Raw genomic sequence first — 20,540 nt, forward strand, 5'->3', positions numbered from 1 at the left:
CAAGAGAGGAACAAATATGCCTACATTGGATGCTCATTGAGCAACTCCAAGGTTTTGGAAGACGTATTCAAAGTCGGATCCAGCTTCTGTTCCGGAACCGAAAGATCGTTCCACAGTGGCCTAAGATTGTCTACTATGACAGCGGGACGATATTATGCTTCGACACACCTTCCTTTGGCAACCTAATCTTCAACGTGAAGCTGTGGTGTCGCTTTATCAACCCTACTGGGCCTTATACGGATGATTACTACCCGTTTACGTTTAAAACTCCGGCAACTCTTCCCGAGCTTCCGCCGGAGATGGTTCCCAACGGATTCTTTCACGATGCGGAAAAAAAAGAGCTCTACGTATTTTGGATTCATCTAACGGAACTACAGTTCAACGGACCGAACTTTACATATATCGCCCAGACGCAAACGGGGTAGGTTAACATAAAGTTTACATGCGATCAATTCCAAATTAACCATATATTTTCAGTAAAACGGCGTCCCTGTTAAGCAACAACACAGCGGTTTTCGATGATTGGGATGCCACACATTCTTCGCTCGTATACGTTTGGAGCCAGAATTCTAAAGGACCCTCAGCAGATAAGGGCAATCTCGAGGTGCCCGTTTTGACCCATGGAAGGAGTCGTCAGCCGCAGGAGATAGTTTACCATGCGGATAACCTAACTATCACATGGCGATCTCCAGAGTACCAGAGTGATCTTGTAGGTTATGTAGTCACCTGGTGCGCCGCTCCGTCAAACATTTCGCAGTTCTGCGACGACCTCAAACCCATCAGTTGTCGGGTGCTAGAAGGATCCCAAAATCATTTCAACTTCAATAGCTCTATGGTGTTGTATAATGTGGCAGTGGCAGCCAGATACAAAGACAACTCCGGAGGTGGCATGCAATGGAATGATCCAAGATTTGTACGGGCCACAAAAGAAATCTCCTTCAGATGGAGGTGGGGTTACTATCTTGGAGGTGCGCTTCTCCTATTAACGCTCTTCCTGGTACTCATTTCAATTCATAAACTACGAAAAATGTCAGACATTGAGGTGTCCTTCCCTGATGGCCTATTTATAGTCAATGGGAAATCAAACGATATAGCCCAATTGTCCGATCCTCCAGCTGAAACCGCAGTGCCGGGTAGCGTTGCCCCAAAAACAATTGTGGATGTAAATTTATTGACCAGCGGAACTTTTTCAGAGCCGGTTCAAAGAAAAAAGACTTGCTCTAATGTAGAGTCTCACACGATAGGGATAAGGATGCATGAAAGGAAAGAAGCTAGCTTCGGCAATCCGAAGCTTATATACCCTTGCAGTCATTAAATATGTCGAAGCGATAACCTTTTTTTGATATGATATAGTCGCCTGATTTGATTCAATTCTTTATTCAAGAGTCGTTAAAAAACTCTGTATTTCAAAAATCATTATTGTCTGATGAAAAACAACGATGTTATCATTTTATTTCCGTTAATTCTATTAGATTTTTTGATCTTTTTCCTATGGAAGCTATATGATATAGTTGTCCGATTTTTATGAAATTTTTTCTCAGTTCAAGGGTAGTTAAAAAATAAAAATCGGACAACTATATCATATAGCTGCCATAGGAAAGATCAAAAAATCTATATAGAATTAACGGAAATAAAATGATAAAATGATAACATCGTTATTTCTTATCAGAATATCATGATTTTTTGAATATAGAGTTTTCTAACGACTCTTAAATAACAAATACAATTTCATCAAAATCGGAAAACTATATCATATATCTGCCATATGAACAATAGTCAAAAATATGGAAAAATAATAGAAAAGTCGTCGTAGCTTCAATGTTCTTTAGCCTTTGTGTATTCTGTTCGAAATATTTGATGACTGCAAGGGTATATAAGCTTCGGCTTGCCGAAGCTAGCTTCTTTTCATGTTTTTCCATTATTTCTATATAGAATTTTCGATCTTTCCTATGGCAGCTACATGATACACTTATCCGATTTTGATAAAATTGTATCCGAAATTCAATAGTACTTAGTTAGAAAACTCCATCTGAAAGAATTTAAGACGATCTGATCAAAAACATAGGCGTGAGAATTTTTTATTTCATTCTCTCGTATGGAAGCTATCCGATATAGTCGGCCGATCCGGCCCGTTCCGACTTATATACTGCGTGCAATAAGTACACAACTTTTGGGAAAGTTTCAGCAAGATAGCTTCAAAACTGAGAAACTATGTAGTTTACATAGAAACAGAAAGACGGACAGACGGACAGACAGACAGACGGACAGACGTACATACATATTTCGATTCAGATGGTGATGCTGATCAAGAATATATATACTTTATGGGGTCTGAGGTTTCTCCTTCACTGCGTTGCAAACTTCTGACTGAAATTATAATACCCTTTGCTCTGCAAGGGTATAAAAAACCATAGGAATACTCGTAATTAATCATAGAGTTGTGGAAACCGGCTAGTTGCAAAATGTTCTCTCAAATAAAATATTTTAATGTTAACCATCGTTTAACTTATTAAAATACTTTCCTTCGAAACGTTCTTTTAGATTTTGTACAACTATAATTCGTGTTTGTAGAAAATATAAAGTATCAAAGGGCTCGAACACGTTGATTGTTAGAAATGGTTTGAAAACGAATCCAAAGAACCAATATTTTGAGGTTTTCCATATTACGTGAAGATAGTATGCACAGCTCCTTCGTATAATCTAGCTAGGATATTAATTCGATTAAGCTTTCTCGGTTTCTCGATTTCTCGGCTGCATGGATCCGATGGGATTCGCGGGGAGTTCCCCTTTCACAGCTGGTATTGTGAAAAGTCAGCGAAATATAGTAAGTCATTCGTGTTGACAATAAAAGTTATAGACGATATAACAATAAAAAATCAAGCGTGAAACAGTATTATGAAAAATTTTAACGAATAAACTGATCCTTCAATAGGAATTAGTATCGATCGGAATGCGATTGCCAATGGATATCTGGAAATCGCTTGAAACTCTTCACTCTGCAGCTGAACGTCGGGATATTCCTAATTTTAAAGTATTCTGAAGATAGGTAGGTAGGTATTATATGTATGATCAAATTCAGCATGTGGTGCCACACTATTGCTACGCCCCCAAAATAATAATTTTTGGTGCCATCATATTTTTTATACCAGAAATGTGAACATAATATTAGAATTTAAGTTTTATTAGTCTGAAAATTATAAGGAACTGTTCCTATCATCGAAAGGTAACAGAGGACAAGTAAAAATAGTTCTGTAATGATAACTACAAGTAAAAAAAATAATAATAATAAGAAATACTAACCAAATATTAAATAAATAAAGGAAAACGTACTTAAAGTTCGAAGTCAGAGGGTAAGAACAGTCAAAGTATGGTAATGATACTCAAAATAATATTTAATGAATGCTGATAACCGATTATGTCATATTCGGGACCTCACAACCAAATGCGATATGACAATTTCAATCAGAAACTTGAATATTCTTTCTACGAATCGTCAGGCTTGTCCATATAGCTTCAAAAAAAAAAAATGACAACTGACTAAAAAACTACTTTGTTGTTAAACATTTTTGCATATAATTTTAGATCTAGTACTTTTTTTTGGTTGATATTAACTTGCATTAAAATAGAACGACCAACCATATGCTGTAAAAAACAAATTCAAAAAAAGTTGTTTTGCAAGATGTATAATAAGAAATAAAATAAATACGATTTACGATTTTCAGTTTTAATTTCAAGGGTGTACAACCTTCTGTATTCCTTAGCTAACTTGTACAGATTTTTTATTCTATAACATTATGTATTATGGAATAGTCTTGAAATGGAGGGCGAACTCACTGGTTTGTTGCTGGTATTTCTGGTGCAGCTAATCAGCATCTGCGGTGCCAATAAAGTGTGCGACGCGGATATTTGGTCTTCTAATGAAACGCTCTACGCCGGCGGTGCCCACGATGTATTCTGCAGGTGCAACCACTCGGATGTGCGACCCGAGGATCTGCACCTGAGGTCAGACGATCTTGACCTTGACAAGGAGATTGTCGATAATTTTACCGCCAAGCACAGGGTAAATAAGGCCAAAGAAAAAGATATTAATATATATTGCTTTTGGAAGGATGTAATGGTGAAGCATATGTGGTTTCGGGTCCTGCCTCTGCTTAAAGTGTCATATTTGAAGTGCCATAATCAGCATAATTCAAGGAGTGTAGGGTGTGGGTTCGGAGATCCCATATTCTGGTGGTCGCACACATATTCCGTGAATTTAGATAGCAAACAGCCAGTCGGGAGTCGGGAAACACCGCGAAAAAACACATGGTTGCAGTGCCTGGTTATTGATATCGAGTACGAAAATTTTAATGTTAAAACCCTCAATTTGAGCATTCCAATAGAGGCTCACGGTAAAATGCAGCAATTTCAAATCAACCTTGATCGGAATCTTTCCTCTTGGCCAACGGAATCCCCCATTCTTGAAAAAAGAAAGGATCAAATATGCCTACATTGGACGCGCGTTCGTTTTGGAAGACGTATTCAAAGTTGGGCCCAGCTTCTACTCCAGAACCAAAAGACCGATCATATTAATAGGCCTCGGATTGTCGAATATGACACCGGGATGATATTATGCTTCGACACACCTTTCTTTGATTACCAAATCCTTAAGGTGATTCTGTGGTGTCGCTTTATCAACCCTACTGGGCCTAATGAGAGTGAATTCTCTGAGTTTATGCCCAGAACTCTTCCCCAGCTTCCGCCGGAGATAGTTCCCAACGGATTCTTCCACGATACGAAACAAAAAAAGCTCTACGTATTTTGGATCCAACTGATGGAACTGGAGTTCTACAAACCGCACTTTACATATATCGCCCAGACGCAAACGGGGTAGGTCAACATAAAGTTTACAGGCGATCAATTCCAAATTAACCATATATTTTTAGTAAAACGGCGTCCCTGTTAAGCAACAACACAGCGGTTTTCGATGATTGGGATGCCACACATTCTTCGCTCGTATACGTTTGGAGCCAGAATTCTAAAGGACCCTCAGCAGATAAGGGCAATCTCGAGGTGCCCGTTTTGACCCATGGAAGGAGTCGTCAGCCGCAGGAGATAGTTTACCATGCGGATAACCTAACTATCACATGGCGATCTCCAGAGTACCAGAGTGATCTTGTAGGTTATGTAGTCACCTGGTGCGCCGCTCCATCAAACATTTCGCAGTTCTGCGACGACCTCAAACCCATCAGTTGTCGGGTGCTAGAAGGATCCCAAAATCATTTCAACTTCAATAGCTCTATGGTGTTGTATAATGTGGCAGTGGCAGCCAGATACAAAGACAACTCCGGAGGTGGCATGCAATGGAATGATCCAAGATTTGTACGGGCCACAAAAGGTATCTCCTTCAGATGGAGGTGGGGTTACTATCTTGGAGGTGCGCTTCTCCTATTAACGCTCTTCCTCGTACTCATTTCTATTGATAAATTACGAAAAATGTCAGACATTGCGGTGTCCGTCCCTGATGGCCTATTTATAGTCAATTGCAAATCAAATAACGTAGCCCAACTGTCCGATCCTCCAGCTGAAACCGCAGTGCCGGGTAGCGTTGCCCCAAAAACAATTGTGGATGTACATTTATTGACCAGTGGAACTTTTTCGGAGCCGGTTCAAAAAAAAGAGACTTGCTCTTATGTAGACCCTTACACGATGCAACAGTTCAAGAATTCGGCTTGCACATCATATTCAAAACATACTTGATAAAAATACGGACAATCTATAAATATTTATGCTTTTAAAAAATCCAACAAATAAATAAAGGGATCAAGTTTTGGAAGCCAGATAATAGCAATATGCTTTCATTTGTGTCCTATACAAATAAAATAGTAACCATCTTACTAAACTTATTTAAATATTACCCTTTGACACGCTATTTTCGATTTAAAAAACTCAGATGTTTCTGTTTTACCTTTTATTTGATAAAAAACAAGAAAACCCTAGTTCGCTTTTATTTTGTACAATTATTATTCGTGTTGTAGAAAATACAAAATATCAAAGGGCTCGAGCACGTTGGTAGGGAGTTTAAAACGAATCCAAAGAACTTATTGCACATGTGTTTTGTGTTCGCGTGAGTGTATAAATAAATAACGTAATATTTTGAGGATTTCCATAGCAGGTGAAGATAGTATGCACAGCTCCTTCGTATAATCTAGCTAGGATATTAATTCGATTAAGGTTTCCGGTTTCTCGATTTCTCGGCTGGATGGATCCGATGGGATTCGCGGGGAGTTCCCCTCTCACAGCTTCCGTATACTGCGGTCTGCCGCAGCTGAGTTAAGTTTGGTTCTGTGAAAATACAACGAAATATAGTAAGTCATTCTTATTGTCAATAGAAGACGATATAAAACAATACAAAATCAAGCTTGAAACAGTATTAGGCCAATTCTTAACGAATAAACTGAACCTTCAAGAGGAATTGCATTAGTATCGATCGGAATGCGATCCAAACTGAACGACAGAGTGTTAATTTAGTACACAACACAGTGGAGCAGAACAAGAAACTTCATGCGAATGCTGTGGCTGCTTACCCCGATTCCCCAGTTGCCAAAGGCCAACTGGAAATCGCTCGAACCTCTCAAATCTGCAGCTGAACGAATCTAGAACCCTGAAGTTATCTTTTCTCAAATCGAAGGAGGATTGCGTATGTTCTTTTTTGAAATATACGAGTATATATCTGGCGTCAGAGTCTTGGGTAGCATTTACAAAATGGTATTTTACTGGCTAACGATGCAGTGGATGTCGCTGAGATTTACTTGTCTACTCCTCACTGGCCATCCTGTATCCATGTGGTGGGTGGTTTTTGGTGGTTCGGTGGTTTTTGTGTTTTCGTGAAAATGTGCGATCGGAAAAGAGCTCAAATTAGTGCCCATAGAGAAATATACAGAAAGTGAAACAGCGAGTGGCCAAGCGAGGTGAAAGTGCAATGATTTGGGATGCTAGCGAAAGCCGAGAAACAAAGCCATAATTTCCACTTCTGACGCCAATTTCGAGGAATAAGTAAATTAAAAACTTGCTCTTGGTAGATATCAAACTGCATTTGGCGGACTCAGGACTTTTTTTTTTATAAAGGAATCAATTTTCAGATAGTTGGACACAAAAAATAGGGATTTAGTTAACTAGGTTCAGATCTCTCTCTGTGAGTACCGGAAATGACGTTCTGTTCGGGGTTGTGTGCGTGCATTTTGTGTGTGTGTGTTTTTGTGTGTGTGGAAAGAGAAAAGTAAAATGAAATAAATAAATTAGTATTGGGTATTCGCCGGGGTGCAGCTCCCTCAAAACAGAAGCAAGGGGCAGGATATTAATCCCAAGCTGGCGGGGGTCTGGATGCACTTACAGTTCCATGGAGAGCACCGTGGGATTGGGACATGCCTGGGGTGCCCGTATGTGGCACTGCTTGTGACAGATCAGCTGGCAGTCTCGGCACTCGTAGCCCTGTTTTCCTGGCCTCCGGGGGATGGACTTCATGCAAATGGAGCACTGCAGACCGCTTCTGGAATAAACAAAAAAAATATTAATCAACAAATTCAAATTTGAAGTCAAATAAAACTAGAAAGGAAGAAAGGGGTTTGGAAAGGGGTTGTAGCTTGGTTTTTAAATGTATTAATTAGTTTTAATTCATTTAATTTATTGCTTACCCGCTCAAGTGCTTGGCGATGAAGGTGTGATCGTTGTAGATGTGCAGCTTGGTGCCCTTGCGACGCCAACGCGGTCTCTGGGCGATGGCCAAAGGCACAATAAAGTGGCTAAAAGAAAGGATCGTAAGTATAGCTCCATTAATTATAGCTCCAATTTGAACTGAAATACCCACCGCTTCACGCCGTTCTCGATGGTCTCCAGCACCAAGGTGGATGCCTCGTGCACATAGGTTTTGTTGCTGGCCGAGGAGAAGCCTGAGATGGCCGAGGATTCTGAAATTGAGGAGCGGCGTGAGTGGTCGGTGATGGAGTGACCAATGCCCATGCGGGGTCCTGCGTTTATTTATTTTTAGTGTGTTGTTTTTTTTTTATTTATATGGCAAGTTGAGAGTGGCACAAACCAAGCACCCGTTAAGACCCATCAAATCATATTTTGCATATATGAAAATAAACAAAAGAAAAGAAAACGGAAAGAGTATGAGAAATAATTAAAACCATGTCGAATTAATGATTTGTAAAAAGGCCATTTGTGAACCGATACAAAGCAGATATAGTAATTCATATACCAGAAACCGAATAAAAATCAAATATTTACAAAACATTTCAAAATATTTAACCGTTTTTTGAGTGTTTTTTTGTTGAGAGTAGTGTGCGTGTGTAGGAACCATGGAATACATACAGATTCGTGTTGTGGATCACAGTTCAGTTAGCATTTGGTGGGAAAAGTGTTAGGGGAGAGAAGATAAAACAGACAACAGATATAGATACAGATATCACAATATAGTATAGGTCAAGCTTTGAGTACAACAACATCTAGAACACTTAAATCTCTAGGGAGAAAAGCAATTTACAGTAAATATTAAAGGTATTTATGAAGTTCGATGAATGAAATATCATGGGTAAATATATTTCCATTCTCGACGGAATAATATTTCAAGATCAGTATTTAAAAATTTCATACTAAAACTACAAGTACGTATAGTAAAAAAAATAGATTTTTAAGGGAGAGACTAAATAAATAGGCAAATTATTAGTGAAAGATTAAAATGAAACAAGAGCATAGTTAAAAAAGCTTTTATATTATTTTGGATAGACCCTGTGCATCATAATACTCTTAATCTAAATAAAATTAAATAAATATTAGTAGTTTCCAAGTGCAAATAGCAATTAATAGTTGGGATTTAAGGGTGAAATGCTATGGTCTCGAATGAGATATGTGATGAATGTCCCGTCCCAGCGGAGTTACTAGCGGAATGCAGGAGTAGTCCAAAAAATGTGCGTTAAGCCGGGCTCAAGTAGTTAAAAACGTGGACACGTGGCGGAGAGGAGGATTGTGACTGGGTGGTAATTACCAAGTGAATTGCTTTTGGACAGAGTGGCACGATCGACAGATAATGAACGGGAAGAATCACCATTGAGGGTTCCGGTGGCTGTTCGCGAGAATCCGGTGCCTGTTGCTGTTGTATTCGAGTTGGTGGCTGATAGTGACTTATGACTGTTATTATTGGGCTGATCGGCCGATAGGGTTCGTGTTTTCGAGCGACTTAGCCGCTTCTTGAGGGTGCCAAAGAAATTACGTTTTTTGCTCCGTCCGCGTTCGTCGACGACGTCATGGCCCTCGATTAATCCCACCGAATGCTGGCCCAACTGGGAGGCGCCCCCATTCCTCGGCAGGCTGTTATATCCACCCGATCCGGCGCCATTCGTGTTGCCAGTGCCATTCAAACTGTAGTTGTTGTGATAACCACTGCCATTGGGCGAAGAAGCGGCATTCGGTTGACCAAACTGCAATTAATTCAAGAGTTATTAGGGGGCGATCTTCTCCAGCTCCTTAACCCAAACTTCATGCCATGCCGAATAACTCCTTGAACTCTGACTACTCACCTCGGCGGTACTTTCCTCGTTGACGGTGCCGTTACCTGAATCGTTGAGGGCTTCGCCCAGCTGAATGGAGGCCTTCTCCTCCTTGGCCTTCTCCTCCAGCTCGAGCTCGCTCTTGGCCCGCTCGAAGGCCTGGGCCACGGCCTGGTCCAGTTCCGTTGGAGCCTCGGTCACCTCGATGTGACCCTCCTTGTTCACCTCAACCTGGTCGGTTCGAGGATTTGGTTAGAGAAGAAGCGCATTTTTTGTTTTGTTTTGGTTTTTGGGGTTAGGCGGAGCAAACAGAACGAGAAACATTTGGTATTAGCTTGGCTTAAACATTAATTAGCCTACATGACTTGTAAACCATCATGAGGACGGGATTAGAGACGCAGTAACGCAGATAACTCAAAAGAACGATTGAAGAAATGATGACCTGGTCTGGGGGTTTACCTTAAATGCATTCGGGCTGCTCGAATTCTGGGCGGGATCAGAGACGGGAATGAAATGAAATAAAGGTAAAGAGAAACAAAAGGAAATTATAAAACCATAGAAAGGGTAATAAGAGGATACGAAATGTGTGGAAAGTGATTGAAATCACGGTTGTCAATTCATTTGAATTATCGAGGGTGCAATAATATATAAATTATATCGAAAGATGTTTTTGAAATATTTTTTACTGCGAGTATCAGTTTTTAACATATTTTGAAAGAATAAACCTGAAGAGGTGTTTCACCAGTTTATAATAAAATCTATTTTAACTTTATGTAAACCACTTTGACAACCGCAACTTATTAAATAAAAAAAGGAAACACTCACTCGCTGAACACTGTGGATGATCAGAGTGCTCTTGCTGGGCTGACCACCACTTCCGGTGGTCGAGAGCGCTCCATCCTGCAGAGCTCTCACGGCTGCATCCGCCAAGTCCGCTCCGTTCCTGATGTGCTCGTTGATGGCCGGCGTGCTGAGACGCAGTGCCTCCTTCAGACGCTGCGGCCGGGCATTCACCGGGATCTCGGCGCCCTCGATGAACACAAAGTCCACGGTGATGGCTCCCGAAACGGGTTGCGTCTCATAGGGACGTGGCTGTAACTGGAGCAGCTGAGTGGAGGCGGGTCCCACGGCCAGCTCATCGATTCCAACCAGGCCGAGGCCCAGGAACTTGGGCGGATCCGAGGCAATCACCGGATGGTCGTACACCTCGAACAGGATTTCGGCCGATTGGGGGGAGAGTTCACTACGAAAAGGAGGGGAATCAAATGGTTATTCACCAAAAAACAAAGGTATTACTCTATAGCAAAACCCCTTATCTTAAATAACTACTTGCAAAAAAAAGCAGTAAAGAAGCCTTTAAATTATAGTAAAGAATTAAATTTAATTTTCTTTGAATTATTATTGTGTAATGAACTACACCTTTTTATATGATTAGATAACCAATACCTCTAAATAAGAAATTAAATTTTTTATATATATTTACAATTTGTTTGTAGAAAACTTATTGCAACTACAAGTTGTAAAACCTTTAGTTTATTATTAATGGAAATGTTTGCTTGACTTGGAAGACTCCTATCAATTATGCCTTGTTAAATGTTGTTTACTCAGTTGCTCATAGCAAATAACTGACCATAAACATTTTATTTTTGTTAAACATTTATATATTGTGACAGGAACACCAAAAAACAAACTGATACGCAGAAAAGAGGCGATGCTTAAAAACCTAAAAATCACATTCATAAAAGTATATATAGGTATATAACTTACAAGAGGAAGTGCTCATCCCAGAAGGGTTTGCTGCCCCGCTGGGTGCCCGTCTGGTTCTTCTGTGCCGGCTCGTCCATTTCGATGACCACGTAGGGATCGTGGGCATCCCTGATACCCTCGCCCTTGACGATCTTCACCAGCAGCCGGCGGCCGGAAACCATGTGCTGTGACTCCCTCAGTCCCAGTGCGCCCATGTGGTGCTCCATGTTGTGCTGTGTGGAATGTAGGAGGACAACATGCAATGAGTGAGTGAATCGAGAGACACAGAAATTCGAGAGTTCATGGGAAATGGGTCTGATAGTAGTAAAAAGTCGGGGGTTTTTGGGGGCTCATGAAATTCGCCTTTAATCAGGAACTAATGCGTGATAGACACTAGAAATTGTAATAATATTGAAAGTATTGGTTGCCCTGAAAAGAGAGAGCGCAAAAGATAATTCTTTTTACTTTCTTTCAAGGAGATCAAAAGAAGGAACGAAACGAATTCTCAACACAGAAACACGGGAAATGCGGTGTAGAATTCTGAGCTGAAAGATAGATTTGAAAAGGCGAATTTCATAAAATCACAGAGGAGGACGAGAGCAATGAGAAGTGTGTTTTTTTTTGTTGGTTTTTGTCTTGATTTTTGTGTGTAAGAACACTGTGCAGAGAGTCTCAGAATCGAGTTCTTTGAGCGATGGCGAGTGTTCGAGGAATACACAGGAATACTTCGAACAAGAAACAAAACACAGATACTGGAGCCTTCCGCTTCTCACTGCTCCCGACGCTCACCGCCAGCGAGTCATAGTGAACGGGATAGATTACGGGCAGGTCCAGTGGCTCCACCTCCGCCCTCGGGCAGGTGGAGTAGATGGAGAAGTCCACCGGGTAGACGGTGTCGCGGAGAGCCGTCGACAGGATGTCGCTGATCACCGTCTGCAGCTGCTGTTCGTCCTGGTCCATCGCCTTGATGGCGCCCACGCTGTTCATCGCAATGCGAACCTACGAAAGAAAAGGAAATTATTAGGTAGTTATAATACTCTGAGCTGCTAATTATTATGCTTCTCTACTTAAAAAATTTTTAAATTTTATTTTATTTAAGATAACCCTAACATTGATCTTCTGTTTCTAAAAACTGATAATAAAAGCTACTAAATTTTAAAGTGAATTATAAAACTTATCACTCAAATTAAGTAAGCAAGTTGAAATAAGCGCAATAACTTTCCATTTTTTTGCATTCCAAATGTGTTTTTCTTTATTTTTAGAAATAACATAACATAACAAATAACGTACTGATAAAAAGCTATGCTATTGTTGATAAAAAATATCTACAAATATTTTAAAAACTAAAGACCACAAAAATGTTATAATTATTCATGTGTTCCCTAGGGACTTCGTATATAAATTCTATGACACGTAGGCAACATTTCTTGGTCAAACTTTTCACCCCACCTAAATTATTTACTCACATCTGGATAGCCCTCGACTCGCATCTCACCCTTGAGGGAGTTGTAGTTCATGGGAATCGCCATGCGGGCGCGGAACCTAGACACGGTGACCTTGTAGTGGGAGGTCTCCACCTTTCCAGCCTTCTGGCGGAAGGTCTTGACCTGCAGCACCGGCATCGCCTCGCAATCAAAGGTGATGAGCTGTGATATGGAATTCTTGGGTGATTAACGCTCCACTTGACAATATATTGATTTCTTACCATATCAGCGGGATTGTTCTCATCGCAATTACAGAATATGTTTTTCAACTCGGGGGCAGGGCTGTCGGGCAGCACTCGAACCACTTCGACGGCCACTCCATGCTAAAAAGGGGGAAAATAATATATAAACTGATTGAACAAAACCCAACAGATAAGCCCCTTTCATCTTTGGATTTATTATTCGCGAATTACGTAATTCAGCAGCGTGCGTTTTTGGGGCTTCGACTCAGATACGGGATAATGACTAACAACTGAATGGCGACCTTGGCCTCCGACTGGCTCCGATCACGTAAAAGGCGATAAAAAACCGAATCAGAGGAAAACAAGCGCGGCTTAAATCCTGCATTCCAGTCAATGGATACCCTCTAAGTGGATTTTGCAAAGAAATATTTATAAATCCCAAAATTCATTACATATATTTCATTATGTAGATTTTTGATTTGATTCACAAAATGTTTATAATTATGAAAAAGTGTATCAGTAAACTAGGTTACTAAAGTGACCTCCGAAAGATATTTTTGATAATTTAGATTTATAGAACGAATAAAAACTTCAATAATAGCCTATCTAACCTTCATATTTCATTTTAGTAGACTGCAATAATAACCAAAAATTAATTTCCATTTAGTATACCTTTAAAATTAACTATCACTCGTGTTATGAGAGGCAAACAAAATATATTTTTTGTTTACCTGTCACAAAATTATTAATGAACACTATAAGCTCTTTCACCCAACGACTACACAGTGTAGAAAAAAAGCCGCTGAAAACAAAACGCGTTTCGACATCAGTTACGGCTGAGCGAGTTCCCAGTTCCCAGTTCGCCAGTCTGATGGAGAAGGGGAAAGAGTTGGGGCTCAAGCAGCTGAACATCGATTTCAAGTTGAATGTCGTGGCGGGCCAAGAACAAAGGTTAATGCCCGGCCAATAAAGACCAAGTCGGGCTCAGCCATGACATCAGAGCCCCGGGCCAAGAGTGATGTCAAAGCTGCGAGGTGTCTGCTGTCTGATGTCATTTAACCATTCTCTGAGTGAGACTCACCTCCTCCACGGATTTGCGCAGCGTGTCGTTGATGGCAATTACCCAGGACATCAGCAGCTCGTTCACGATGACCAGGTCGCTATAGAGCCAGCGGAACACCTGGCTGGTCCAGGTGACGGAGCTCTGAAGAATAAGGTTGGTTAGATAGGATTTAAATCGGCGGGAAAGTTCTCTATTAAACAGTTGGTATAGTTAAAATGGAATTTTAAATGTTACTTGTAAAATTGGTAGATTTTTGTATAATTGAAACACATTTAAAAGCAACTTAATGAACCTAATGAATGAATCTTTTGCTGATTATATTTCAATGTATGACGCATTTTTTTCATGATTTAGGTAGCGAAAAATGTACCATTCTTAATGTTTGAACATTTGGTGGGAAAAATTATTAAAATAAAGGAAATGCATATAGTAAAAACATACTGAGATTGCTTTTGAGCAATAGACAACTTAATAATCTAATCTTTTGTAGGTTACATAGCAGGATATGACGAATATTTCAGTATTACTAACTCGAAAAATATTACTTTTAAGAGCCGACTGACAAGCCTGGTACTCCGTTTTACTAACCAACTGAGCAATATATCGTTTTAAGCAATATATAAATAATATATACTCACTGTTTCTGGACCAACGACATTCGAAGGTGGTGCCACATATCGCTTCTTTCGGTTTTCTGGTCCCGTGGAACTCTGACGAACCACTCGACGACGAGGTCCTCCAGCAGCAGCCCCTCCAGAATTCAGTGGCGAAGCCGAGGAGCGTCCTCGTCCCCCAGATCCACCGGTCAGGGGTTTGGATAGATCCTCAACCTTGCTCTTGGTGGCCAGTAAGTCGCGCGGTTCCGAGAGACGCTTCTCCGTCTTGCCGGCGATGGATGAAGGCGATCCGGAGGTGGGGGGCCACGCTCGTCTGGCGACTGTTGGCCGCACTGGAGGCCTTGTCCTTGTTGAGATACTTGTGGTAGAGCAGCTTGATCAGCCAAACGGAGAAGAGGGCCAGAACGGCCCACAGGAAAATGAAGATGGCCAGCGAGTCCATTGTTAAGTCACCAAGTCCCTCGAACGAACAGATATAGTCATCGATTTGATCTGCTAGATCCATCGTTCAGTTCCAGGGCGAGTTAATCCCACAGATCGTCGTCATCATCATTGTCGTTCTGCGGGAATATAGTTCATATAGTGGGTGCTTCTCATTCGGCGAACGATTCTCCGAGATTTTAGAGGGTGAGAGGATTTTGTGTATCGAGGCAGCCATTAAAGATCTACATCCCCCAAAGCCCCATCCTCAACGCATTCTAATTATAGAACTTGTACAATTTTCTTTTGGGAAAATATGAAACGTTGGAAAAATCTAGCCACTCACAAAAAGCACACAATCCACGGGAAATTTAGTAAATTTATTCGATTAAATATTTGAGGCTTAAAGTGTATATATTATACTGAATATTTCTTTAGTAAAAATAAATAACTGAAATAAAAAATCGAAATCTTAGAAAACGGAACTAAACCGAACCGAACCGAAACAGAACTCAACTGAAATGAACTGCTCGCATTTTGAATTGGTTCGAAATACGATGGTATCTTTTGGGATCTGCGCTCTCCGAGGCGAGAGATATTCTCAGATACTACTGTATATAGTACTCTATATAACGAATATATATATATATATATAAGAGTGAAAGATACTGCGCCGGCGCCTGCAGCTCGTGTCAGTGATGTGAACACTTGTTTCCCATATTCTGCGTGACTCCAACTATTCCATTCTTTTTGGCACTTATTGGGTCCCAACGTTCCATTGACGTCATCGTTTTTTGGGGCAACGAAAGAGAAGGAAAAGAAATGACGTAATGCCGTAATGCCGAATGCAGAGGAGCCACACTTTTTACGACTTCATCTCATTGTTTATAACGTGTTTGTTCTGCTTTTTATATTTTTAGACCTTCCTTTCGTTGTTTGTTTCTTTCCGCTTTTTTTTGGCTGTTCTGTGTGTTTCACAGATTTATTAGAAACTGTTCGAGAGAATTGGCATTCAACGAAATGGCTGGGGGAAAATAGAAATTGTTTTCGTTTACAATATCCCCTTGGCACTTGTTGCAGTTAATATTAAAACATTGTGCGGTTCGTGCCCTCGTCCCATTCAATGCTGAATTTTCGCGAAAATACGAAAATGCGCAAAGCGTTTTTGGCAATAGAAAAACAATAACAAAGCAGCTATTATGTTGGCGTTTATCTGTTTTATATCAATTGCTGCTTTGTTATTTTATCTTGTTTCTTTTTCTTCGTGTTGCTGTTTTTACGCACGCCAGATGGGCACTAAAAAAAAATTTACAACTACTTTTAGGAGTAGATAAGGTCATTATTTTATAAGTTTCATTTTTGTGGATCTAGCTGATCTTATCAGGATTTTAAAAGACTTGCAAGACAGCTAAGATCTGAATTTGTTATCAAACAATCGTATTAATCAAAGTTTTCTTTCTCTGTGAACGCTACATTCTTCGACTTTCTGCGCCACTGATTTTCCACTTGCCTTTTCTGCTTTTCCACTCTCCAAGCGAGTACAAAACGCTTTTCGAGCATTCTCAGCCACTGGCTCGTCTATTGACCCCTCGCCACTAAGTGGGCGCAAATAGGGCGATCCGGAGGGGCGTGAAAATTGGGGGGAGGGGGGGTGAGGTGCAAGTGAGAGGGCGATTACGAGAGCAACAAGTACTCGCGGGTATTTTTAACCATTGGCATAGTACACGATTTTCGTTGGGGAAAATGCCGTCTGCCACGCCCATTTTGGGCGGCCAGCAGCCTTAGTACACATGTTTCCCATCGCCCCTGATTGACAGCGATCTGCGATCTAACGGACGTGTGGGAAAAGTGTCCACATCTTCTGGAAAAACTCCGCAAAGTCACACGAAAAACATAAATTACCATATAATTAGCATGGCAGATGCTACAGAAAGCCACTAATTGTTCAAGATAATTATCTTTATTTTTTACTTTTTTAATTATACAAAAATACATTGTTATCAACTGTAATACTATGTTCATTTAATAAAATATAAAATTCTAATGTTTTAAAGCATCGAAGTACTCTTTAAATGCAAACAAAATTTTATATTAAATAGACAACATTTTAAATTAAACAACTAAACTCACTCCACACATATGTAAAATGTTACTTCTGTAGTTAGAATAAATATACAATTTATATTAATTGTTTGCATTTAGAAAGTTTTCAACTAGTACTAAAACTAGTTCCAAACCAGAATATCAACTCTTTTTAACCGTGAATTTAAAAAGTTCTGCAAAATGTACTCATGTGGTAATAGTTTATATTCCCAGAAGAGCCGTTGGGCCCGGCTAATTAATGCGAACATGAGCCGCACATGCAAACTATTGGCCAACTGGCTTCGGCCGGCCCGCTTCCCAAGCTCCAATTTAATGAGCTTGGGCAACGGCAACAGGTTGCCAGTACTTCCGTTTTAATTGCCACCTCCGAGAGGTGAGAGGTTGCGGGTTGAATGCCCCCGCCTCTCGGCGAGAAGAAAGCCTCGAGAAATTACGTCACCTGTCGGGCATTTTCTTATAGACCTTATAGACTTTTTTTTAAAGGTCTAAGTACTCACGGCAAGGTATTCGATGTGCAAACACTTTGAGATGCACACAAAGTGCGCATTGCTAATCATCACATTCAAATGCGAATAAATATTGAAAACGACTTCCGTTACCACGCCAGAGCTAAAAATAGTGATTGGGTAATCCAATCCAAGCCGAATCAATCTGGTCGCAAGTCGACGATCGGTATAAAACAAACCGCAGGCCTGAAGGTCGCCAAAAACATATGAATCAAGTCAAACAAAAAAAAAAAAAATCAAAAAGTGGGTGAGACAGGGAACTCGCACTTGAGTCACATTATCTTATCACAGTCGCTTAATTTATCGCTTTTAATTGCTATTAATGAATGGGTATTATGATGCGATATGGATCTTGGCACCTGGCCATTAAAGTTCAGTCTAAGAAAGCAACAGGCTATCTTTCGTGCTCCCTTAATGGGTCAATAAAATATGTCAAATGACGACACCGCCAAACGGTGATGTCATTTCGGTGAGTATTTTCCGCTATATGTTTTATTCAAATTGATAAGGCGGTGTTTTAGATTTGAGGCACACAAACACAATAACCATAATAAATCAAAACTTAAGATTCTGAGTGGTGATCACATTAGAAGCTCATTATTTATCAATACGTGAATATTTTCCTACTTAACAAGTTAAAAAAGTAAAGAGAAACACTTTATTTATAATAATTTTGTATTTTAAATATACGTATAATAATTTTCTATTTTAAATATACGTATAAGTTTAATAAACAATCATTTTGTTTTGAATTAAGTGCTTTGGAATATTTGATCTTGAGTTTTTAATTAAGCATTTTAATAATAAATTACCTCAGCTTTGATAGCTTGATATGCGATAGAAATGTACAATTAATAAATTGTATATAATTGAAACTTGACAGTACAGTTATTTTTAAACTAGTTATTATTTTTTTTTAACTGCACTGGCACCGTCAAGAAAGCTCTAATCAGTCATTCGTGCATGAAGTACCTCAAATTGAGTTGCAACTTAATTTAGCTCGATTAATCTATTGCTCTATAGCGCAGATATCAAATGCGACTGAACTTCGTCTTGTTTGCCATTTCCAAGTGTCAAGGTTGGGCTATTTTGGGAAACGCGAAAGGAAATAACAAACGAGCGCAGACAGGGCGTATGTTAGATTTGCAGCTAATGACATTAAGCATACGCAGGTTGATCCCAAGTTTCGTCAACACGCAACGAGAGACCACGTCAGAGGTCAAAAGGAAAAGGGGCAGTTGCGTGTTTTACTTTTGTGCGAGACAAAGTTCACCTCGAAAAACAGTAAAAACCAGAAAAGCAGTAAAACAATTTTACACAACTTTGGAATCTGTCGACTTTGCCCTGTTTGTAAACTCGTTTATCGATTGAAACTTGTCCCGAGAACCCATCGATTTTTGCCTTTTTCAAATTGGGTCTAGGCGACCGAAAGCATTACGGTTTTCCCCCCAAGAAAAGTCCTTTCCCTTCCCTATTGATTTTTCCTCCTGGTCTCGTTCCGTATTAGGATATTCTCGATGATTGGCCTGCAAATACACTCGTCGGTCAATTTGCTCGGCCTCTCTTTACCCTCGTTTGGCTAAAAGGTATTTGAACTCGGTTCAATTGTTTTGACCACGCGTGTGGAGGGCCGTTTAAGGGCCAGGGTTGCCAGGGCAACTCTAAATAATTTAAGTTACTTGCATTGATTTGTCAACGGGTTGTGTGCCATTTCAATCGCAGAAGAATCGTAAAAGGTATTCACAGTTCATAGCTCAATGTTTGTTTACTTATAGCACATTATTCTTATTTCCTGGAAGCTCCTTTTCAGAGGAAAAGCTTTGACCGGCAAAGGATTCGGGATAAGAGAGGAAATCGTTAAAAGTAAAGAGTAGAAAAGAGAGTAACAGAGAGAGAGAGAGGGGTTAAAAAATGCATCAGTTCACAAAAACAAAAAAATATTACACAAAAGGGCTTGAGGCCTTTTTGAACTTTTGAATCCACACATTTCACAAGCCCTGCATATTTTTATGTTTTATTATGAAAAGTAAACAATTAAGCCGGCTTTTGTAAAGGTCTTTAATAATTGAAATGATATTATTACAGCTATACAATTTTTTGTCATAATTTAAAATGGTTTTTATGTGGTTTCTGTGAAGCATTTGTTGTAGAACATTTCAAGACAAAGATTATTGTAACCTCTTAAATTTCTATAAAACTTTAACTTTAAACAATTAAAAAATAAGTATGTATTATGTATTTTTTCTGTGTAGCCTATTTCTTTGCCTAGTTTTTTTTTTGGCTGTGGAAACGAAAACAGCCTGTGACACAGTTTCCACATTTTGGGGTGGCTGCTAAGGGTGGAGAGAGATACGAAACTAGAATCGAGGGTTGGAGATGCCAAGCACGCTATTTTCCCTTTATCGCGCAGAAGATCGCCGGAACGTCTTCATAGACCCATTATGAACACACCCAAAATAAAGACCAAGCCCAAACTATACAAAGCCCTCGAAACCCAGAAAGGATGTGTGGTAAAATGGGGCGGTTTTTGGGAAACCGGATTGTTTTACTTACCGTTTCATACAACGCAATTTGCAGATAAATTTTTTGTAGAATAATCCGTTGGATGCGAAGAGTAATTTTTGTGGTTCGTGGAAATAGAAATGGATTGCATTATTCGAAGGAAATACACAACCGTAACCGTAATTTGTTCGTGTTATTTTTCTAGCCCTGTTTTTGCATATTTTCGGCCGAAATTGACTTAGTTTTCATGTATTCAGGTGTTAGGGAAAATGTAAAAAGGAAAATGCCCCGTGATTGATTAGTGACAAGAAGCGTAAAACCTTGGAGTATTCAATGGTTATTTATGTGTGCGTGTGTGTGGAAGGCACGTGAGTTGTGTGGCGAAAACAA

The 20,540-nt window shown here is 39.9% G+C and overlaps 1 protein-coding gene across 1 annotated transcript; it reads right to left on the reverse strand.

The window, feature by feature from the left end:
* Positions 1-5,935: 5,935 nt before the first annotated feature.
* On the reverse strand, positions 5,936-15,564 carry LOC108095189. Its single transcript, XM_017196187.2, is given in 16 exon segments — positions 5,936-6,324; positions 7,373-7,528; positions 7,674-7,781; positions 7,847-7,946; positions 9,086-9,458; positions 9,558-9,758; positions 9,987-10,013; positions 10,353-10,770; positions 11,295-11,506; positions 12,063-12,272; positions 12,740-12,919; positions 12,979-13,080; positions 14,021-14,143; positions 14,641-14,919; positions 14,921-15,179; positions 15,386-15,564. Coding segments are annotated over 15 exon segments (2,742 nt in total). The 5' UTR covers positions 15,125-15,179; positions 15,386-15,564; the 3' UTR covers positions 5,936-6,275.
* Between the last annotated feature and the right edge of the window lie 4,976 nt (positions 15,565-20,540).

This window comes from Drosophila ficusphila, unplaced genomic scaffold, assembly GCF_018152265.1.
Source record: "Drosophila ficusphila isolate 14025-0441.05 unplaced genomic scaffold, ASM1815226v1 contig_414, whole genome shotgun sequence".
In the NCBI taxonomy this organism is placed as follows: domain Eukaryota; kingdom Metazoa; phylum Arthropoda; class Insecta; order Diptera; family Drosophilidae; genus Drosophila; species Drosophila ficusphila.